This window comes from Labeo rohita, chromosome 7 (assembly GCF_022985175.1).
Source record: "Labeo rohita strain BAU-BD-2019 chromosome 7, IGBB_LRoh.1.0, whole genome shotgun sequence".
Taxonomy (NCBI): domain Eukaryota; kingdom Metazoa; phylum Chordata; class Actinopteri; order Cypriniformes; family Cyprinidae; genus Labeo; species Labeo rohita.
In genome coordinates this window covers 17,277,686-17,286,361 of record NC_066875.1, presented here as the reverse complement: position 1 = coordinate 17,286,361, position 8,676 = coordinate 17,277,686, and the positions used below count along the sequence as shown (strand labels likewise).

General features: G+C 35.2%; 1 protein-coding gene across 1 annotated transcript; it reads left to right on the top strand.

Moving 5' to 3' along the window:
• The first annotated feature begins 2,206 nt into the window (after positions 1–2,206).
• On the top strand, positions 2,207–7,041 carry rasl11a (RAS-like, family 11, member A). Its single transcript, XM_051113758.1, has 4 exons — positions 2,207–2,709; positions 3,044–3,100; positions 3,290–3,372; positions 5,625–7,041. The coding sequence occupies exons 1-4, from the start codon at positions 2,559–2,561 to the stop codon at positions 6,093–6,095; spliced, it is 762 nt and encodes a 253-aa protein (XP_050969715.1). The 5' UTR covers positions 2,207–2,558; the 3' UTR covers positions 6,096–7,041.
• Positions 7,042–8,676: the final 1,635 nt, after the last annotated feature.

Below are 8,676 nucleotides of genomic sequence, written 5' to 3'. Positions count from 1 at the left end.
GTAAACAAAAATGTTTATTTTGGATGCGATTCTTTAAAAGCACTATTACAACATATTTTGTGATAATTTATATTATTTATATAATGTTTCTTATCAGTATAATGTTTATGGTATTAGAACTGTGAATAAGGTCTTACAACTGGTAGCCTATATTTGTAAATACTGAAAAAAATATTCATTACATTTAAAAACATTCAACATTTTTTAAATAATCACTACACTGCACATTGTAAATGTAATATCCCCTGGCAAAACGAAAACAAGCGTAAGACATTTTATCGACATAATTTCTGAATATCAAAAAAAAGTAACGTAATAAAGATCTGAAGGAACCTGATAAAGGTCTATTTTACTAATTTTGAAAACAATAAATACATTTTGCGACAGTAACAATGATAATTTCGATTTATGCTATTATTATTAATAATGTTATATATATATATATATATATATATATATATATATTTTTTTTTTTTTTTTTTTTTTTTTTTTTTTTTTTTTACAATTTAAGCATTTTATTTCACCTCAGAAAAGCACAGATAACGGGGAATTATGGACACCATTTGTAAAAAGCATAGACAGGAATAGCCCCGAGGTACATTCTTTTGATGTTTTTATATTTTATGGCGAAGGCTTACAGTATGGATATTAATTAGGTAATGCTGCTTCGTAACCTTTCTATCACGTGACCGATTTAATATTCATGAACCAAGTCTTCTTCATAGTAAGATTCGTATGCATCCGCCCTTCTCCTTCTCTGGTTTCTCGACTTATCCTCTGACGGCCGCAGAGTCATGCATACACCCCGGACGCGCTATGTTGCTTTTGACCGATGTATATGTTTTATAGATTAGCGGGAGCCTGAACAGGGAGGAGAAGACGGCAGTGGGACGACCTAGAGGTCACTCTGGCGCTCGGCTATTTCCGTGATGTCTATCCACACACACACGCACGCACGCACACACACACACACACAAACCAGAACTACAATTATGAACTCTGGCGCACAGCTGCTTGGAAGAATGTTTTCTATCTTGAAAATAAAGATCTACAGTAGTTTAGATAAAATGTGTGATTTTAATGCTTTGTGCAATTGACAAAGGATGAAAAAAAGGAATACTATTAAAGAATCAGAATAATTACTATACTAGTTTATTTTACTTACTATCAGTGTTGGGGTAACGCATTACAAGTAATGCGAGTTATTTAATCAGATTACAGTTTTCAAGTAGCCTAACTAGTAAAGTAATGCATTACTTTTTAATTTAAAAGAAAATATTTGATACTTTTCCAATTAAGTAACGCCAGTTACCTTGTTTTCCCATTTACTGACTGACAGCTCTCCAGTACCCATGTTGGAGAAAACGGAAGTGCGGAGGCACTGTGTGTGCTAAGTAAACATGATGGTCACTGTAGTTCTAGACTAAATGTGAACATGCATTAAAGTGAAATGCAAACTCAGAACAAACAATAATTAAACATGTTAATTAACGCAAAAAACGTCATTGAGCCAATTTATTAATCAAAAATGACTTTAGACAAACATTAAATGTATTTTTTTTTATTGCTGAACTTGCCAAACTAATTGTTTTAATTAAAAACAAGCTACACCGACCCAGAGAAAGAGTAACGCAAAAGTAGGCCTAATGTAATGCATTACTTTCTATAAAAAGTAACTAGGTAGCGCAATTAGTTACTTTTAGGAAGTAACGCAAGTTCTTGGTGTAAATGGACATTTTAACGTATGTATTCTTTTCCACAAAAGCTTTCAGAATGTTAAATCAGTAAACAGTTTTTGCGTGAGGAGGTAACACCTTTTCTTTTAGGCCTACTATCGACACTTTAGGACAGCACTTCGAAAAAAGTCATTAAAAAGTCACTCAACAATACGCACATTCTTATATATATATATATGTATATATATATATATATGTATATATATATATATATATATTAATAAGCGTGCTATATGGAAAAGAATGTGCGTTAAATGTGCATTAATTGTAAATATATATATATATATTTACAAATAATGCATAAACATACTGTCAAACGTTTTTATTAATTATCTTTTATTCATATAAACATAATACACGCATAAGCATATCGCATTCTGTCCTATAAATGAATTTGGGTCTGTGTGAGCTAGTTTACTCACGCCCCTCAACTAGTCCCTTTTTATTTTTTTTTTTTTATTTTTTTTTTTGTTGCTGAGGCGCAGTTGCGGTCTGTGGAAAGAGATCTGCCGATCGGGAGCTGCGGGTTGTGAACTGTTCAACTTGATTTTGTTAGACTTATTAGTTACTTTCATTAGAGGGCCGCTATGCAGAATTAACATTCATGTCGTGCAGAAGTGGAGCCAGCGTTCGGGGTGCACTGGGTTGCATTTATTTAAAACAATCTATGAAGATCTCTGTCTGCCAAGCGGAGATAACAGAAGGCTTCTTGCGTTATGAGGAGGACACCCAACGTGTGGAGGAGCGGGCTCATATAGCGCTAGAAAGCGGGGGAAAAGAGATGCATTTCTATACATCCGAATAATACTTACAGCTTTCTAAATGCGTCTTCTTATCGACCAGTCAAGAACAATGAGCAGTGGTTCTAGCAACTTTCTGCTAGTTCCTATACCGGAGTACCCCGTGCTAGACTGCGTGCCGAACAAAAACGTCAAAATAGTTGTTCTTGGGGCAAGCAACGTCGGAAAAACAGGTAAATATATCAAATAATGTGGCTTTTAATTTACGTAATATAACTAAATTTACTTTATGCTATCATGCATATCGTGTTTTTATTTAATAGTAACTTATTCTAATGGGACTTTGGTCATTTAATGTTTACACAGTTCATTCTGTTTAAAGTCATTTTTAAAGTCTCAAAAGTACGCATCTTTCTAATCCTGGAAAATGATGATGCTGGGAATATTTAAGATTTTTCAACGCCAGGGTGCGACATACACTGAAACACTAAGGTTGTGCACGACCTATGTGACACTGCTTGTGCCTATTATGCTGATTCAAAGTTTCCATTTGGTTTCAATTTTCAGCTCTGATTGTGAGATTTCTTACTAAGAGATTCATAGGAGACTACGAAGCCAACACAGGTAAACATTATGATGAAGCAATGCTACTATGATCTTGCACTGATTTGCAAAAATGTTCATATCATTTTTGTTTTAGCCCATTTCTGTGCTTTGTAATAGATTTTATGAGACTTTCAGCATTTTACACTGAGCATACACTTAAGTTAATCATTTTAGTAAGTGGATTGTTTTCTTTTTCAACATTTCTAGGAGCTTTGTATTCAAGGAAGATTAATTTGGATGGGGAGCAAGTTTCTTTACAAGTGCAGGACACTCCATGTGTCTCACTGCAGGTACCTCCAGATCACATTTCCAATGCTTCCTTCCATCTAAAGATGCACCAAAAGTAGTGTCTCCATGGTGTATTATTACAGTCATTTAGATCACTCAGTCATTGCCTGTGGGATTCCTGCATGCTTCAGATGAGCTGTGGGGAATATTAGTTCAAACATTTGGCCAGTAAACAAAGTATGCAGTGCAGGGGAGATAAAGAGGGTGTGTTCAGCCATAAGCTCATTAGTCTGACTCATGTGTACTGAAGGGCTCTCTTCAACTGAATGAATCTGATCCTGGCTCAAGCACTGGCTCAAGTGTATATATAGGTGTTATAATGATTGAGAATGTACTTCTTAGTTGTTAAAACTAACACATTGGTAGTCAGCCCTATTTCTGTTAAAACATATTAAACATGTTATATTCAATTGTTAAAATAATATTATAGTAGATATTGTAGTCTTTTATATGCTCTCCAAGGCTTCATTTATTTGGTTCAAAAATAAAGTAAATATAGTAATATTTTGAAATATTATTACAATTGCTATGTTGAGTTTTGAAGACTAAATTTTTGTGGAAACCTTGATACACTATTATTCAAAAATAAATACTTTGAGATAAGATTTTAATTTCAAATAAATGCTATTCATTTAAACTTTCCATTTGTTAAAGAAATCTTGAAAAAAGTAATGGTTTCTACAAAATATTAAGCAGCAACAATGGGTTTCAATAAGCTATGTTTCCATTACTGATTTGTGCAAAACTTGAATGTCAATAAAAAACGACTGCGAAATGTTAACCGATGTTATGTGACTAAAACTTAATTTTCTCCTCTCACGATAAGCCATGATGACTGATGTTGGTAGGTTTAAATTTATCGCATCCACCACACTAGCCATTATTTTTAATTGAAGGAGACATAGGCGTGTAACCACCTCATGTAAGCGCAAAAACTTTTTTGCGACATATGGTATATATATCATAGTATTTGCGAAACTGACGGGTTTCAGTTGGGTGTATTTTCATTTTTTTGGAGGTTTTCCTTTACTACACTGTAAAAAATAAAAAACGCAATTTGTTGAGTTAGCTTAACATAATTTGTTACCCTGCTCCCTTAAAATTTTAAGATCAGTCAACTAATATAAGTTTAGTCAACTTGAAATGTTAAATTGTACTAAGTAACAACTTTGTATATTTGATATTAGTATTTGCTAAACTTAACAGATGGGTAAGTAACCCAGCTGCCTTAAAATTTTAAGTTGATTCAACTCAAATATCTAAGTTGTCACTTAGTGTAATTTAACATTTCAAGTCGAATAAGCTTTTTTTGAGTTGACTGAACTTAAAATTTTAAGGCAGCCAGGTTACAAATTATTTTAATTTGACACAACAAATTGTTTTTTACAGTGTAGGACAGTGTAGAGCAAACAGAAATCAAAGTGGGACAGGATCTGAAAAAGTCCTCAAGCTGGGATTCGAACTCGGAACGCCCTTAATGCAGCAGCATTATATGTCAGCGCATAGTACCCACAAGTCTATCGGTGCTGACTGTTGGATGCATTTTCTATTCACAATTTTAATAAGTGCAATTTGAAGGGTAATGGAAATGCAGCTGATAGCTTTTTTTTGAGGGAAATATTTCAGGATTTTTCTCCATTTAATGGACTGCTATGGTGCCCCGATTTTGAATTTCCAAAATGCAGTTTAAATGCGGCTTCAAACGATCCCAAATGCGGTTATAAATGATCCCAACCAAGGAAGAAGGGTCTTATCTAGCAAAACGATTGGTTATTTTCATGTGTGTTGTGTATTTTGTGTATTACAGTTAAAGACAGTTAGGGTATGTCGAAAAACTCCAATCATATTTTCTCCCTCAACTTCAAAAATGATTTCAAAATCATCCTACATCACTGCAGAAGTTCTGACCCAGTTCATGCAAAGTGAACATGCAAAGAAAAAAAAAAAAAACCTTAACAAAAAAGGTAAAACAGTGATATAAGATGATTCTGAAGTGGAGGGGGAACATGAGATGGGAATTTTTTGACATACGCTAACTGTCATGAACCGGAAAAAACAGTTCAGGGAGAGTGAGACAATCGAGCGTTTGACATTAAAAAGTAGATAAACTGTATTATTTTTATAAAAATAACCAATAGTTTCGCTAGGCAAGACCCTTCTTCCTCGGCTGGGATTGTTTGAAGCCGCATTTAAACTGCATTTTGGAAGCTCAAAATCAGGGCACCATGAAAAAACAATAGTTTTCTCATTTCAGGATGACGCAGAGGGACTTTACTGTCAGGAGCAGATCAACCGCTCCATTTACTGGGCAGATGGTTATGTTCTCGTCTTCTCCATCACTGACCTCAACAGCTATCGTACTATCCAGCCTCTCTACCAACACGTGCGCCGAATCCATCCCAGTGGCAACATCCCTGTTATCATCGTGGGAAACAAGAGCGACCTGCTGCGTGCCCGGCAGGTCCCGGATCACGAGGGTAAGGCGCTGGCTGATGAATTGGGAGGGCCATACTTTGAGGCTTCGGCCAGGGAGAACCATGAGAGCGTCCAGGCTGCTTTTCTGCACTTATGTCAGGAGATAAGCCGAGCGCTGGGAGGAGGAAATGGGGAGAAAAGAAAGGGTGGACTACATCTTGCGAGGCCAAAGAGCCCGAACATGCAAGAGCTGAAGAGAAGGTTCAGGCAAGTGTTGTCATCCAAGGTCAAGTCAGCAACTGCACTATGATGATGCTGTGATTAGCGAATGTAACTGCATAGGATTCAGAAAGTGTTAACAAAATGCTGTTGCATAAGTGATTGTGAAAGACGAGGCAAAACTTGCCAGCTGTTTTTGCAAGTACTCAGAGAAGATGAACAATGAGATCACTGCGCTCTGGATGAACTGAAACATGTGACTCCTGGCACTGAACTTCTAATGGTTTTAAGGCCAAAAGTCTGTTTTTGTTTATTTTTTTTTAGCTGCTATTATGCAAATGTTTCCTAGTTTTCAAATTCAGCTGTTTAATCATGAATTTCTTTCATTTATAATACAGGATTATGAATGAATATCCTTAATGTCTTTTAATGTGAAGCAAGGATGACAAGACATATCTTGTAAGTTACAAAATAAAACAAACATACTGAAGGGCCATTTATTGGACACATGATCACAGTCTATTCCTAAGATTCTCATGTGACTGGAGCAGTTTTACAAAATGCTATTCTAGGATTATCCCAATTTTTCCTGACAGTGAGAGACATAATCCAGCTATGTTGTTTATAATCGTGGGAGGAAGAGGTTGTTGACTGGTGGTTCCCATGACCTTTGACCTACTTACACTGTGTTAAGGATTTGAGTGTAATATGAAGGTTCGTAGAGGGTCTCCGTCACTTGGTTCTTCCAGATGTCCCACTCGCCTACTCAAAAGGACATTTGTTTATCTTGCAGCACAGATGAAGTAGCATTCCTCTGAAGCAGGTCTGGAGTTTCCTGGACTAAACTATTGGTCATGCACCCAGTTAGAGCCATTGACCTCTAACCCTTCACCTCTGATATAACATTTTCTTCTCTTCACCAAATGGCCTAATGAAAAGCAGATTCCGAATGTGACTAGTCTTGAATTCTCTTCTCTTGGAAAGTGAGAGTGTTCATGTCCTTATATTCTGACAAAGTAAAATACTGGTAAAATATATATGGTATATGCTGTGGTCATTTGATTCTTTTCTCAACAAGATATCGCTTTCTTGTCTTTGTCTACCCCTTTCTTTTACATAAACCCACAATATTTTCAAACTTTCTTGTATCAAAATCTCCATGTCATTTCAACTGAAATGTTCTCATATTATTCTCAAATCATTGCAAACTAGAGAACTCTCAGAACTTGGTTGATTGCCAGTGTTACAAGTCCCCTAAACCACTGCCAGATTTGGGAGCTGTTGTTAAGTATTAGGTTTTTTCCCCCTTGTCATTATTAAATGTGCATATTTAATACAGCTTTGGTTATCTCTGAGAACTAAATGTTCCACAATATTTTTCAAAAGTATTTCTTACCAAGAAAGGTTTTCAAAGAACTTAAAAGTAGTATATAATGTTAGCCTCATATTTGCACTGTAAAATGGGTCTAATTAAATATCAGTAAAATAATTATACAGACATACACTGTGACTGGAGACAGAAAATATCCACATAAACATAACAGATGTACGGTGTTCCACTCGTTTAAGCATAAGGCAACATCTTGTACATAATTATTATGCACTCTCTATAATACTCAATTTTAATTGTTTAGGCCAGACGCTACTTTCATGTCACTTTTTCACAATGAAAAAGCCGGAGCTGTGTCACAAATTTCCTCATCATAAACAATACAGTGCAAATATGATGTAAGTTAAAGATTAATTCAGTAGCTTAAGTGATTATAATAGGAGTTTCTGCATAACATGTTTGTCTGTGAAGCCAGAATGTGACATGCCCAAAATGCAGACACCAAACAAAAATGTTTTTATATTGTGTTTTCTATATCAATATTAATATTAGAATATAAAGAGCAATAATCTACAATAATGCTTTTTGTTTTATTGCAGCCCTAAGAGTTCCGTTTTTTTACATGTATAATTCAGATACAATTAAAAACAGTCTATTGTTATTGACAACAGCTTAACATTTTGATCAAAGTAAGTATTTGCCATTAAAGACAACATAGTATGGTTATTATAATAATAAGGTGATTATAAAAATTGGCTGACTAATGTAAAAAAAAAAAAAACACCCATGGAAATCAATTCCAGGGTGCAAATTTTGCACCCTGGTTAGGGTGCAATATGGTGCACTATGTTTAGGCTAATTTCTGACCCGTAATGAATTATTTGTTTCCTTCATTGAACAGGTATACTGGTAAACATAAGTTAGCTAAAATGATAAAATACTGAAACTCAAATTTCATGTACACAGATTTTGACATCTGTTTGGTAAATAGTGGTGTAATTAGTGTTGCACATTCAAGCGTGAGTGGAGAAAATGTAGGTCTGAGTAAGTGTTTGTCACACCATTTTAAGACATTTAATGCATGTTACCTGGCCTGACCTTAACATTTAAGTAGGTCTACAATTACAAAATTCATTGGGATTTGGTGCTGGACCACAAGCCTGAATCAGTGGCGCCTCTCCTTTAGTTTGCGTAAGACAGATTTAATAAAGCATCTCTCTGACATTACAACTATGAATGGCTTCCTGTTGTCACTATGACCTGCAAAAATTGAGAAAGACAGAACTTGTATTGTTCTCTGACTCATAAGGAGTATGACTTGGTGTTTGTCCTAATCATGGTT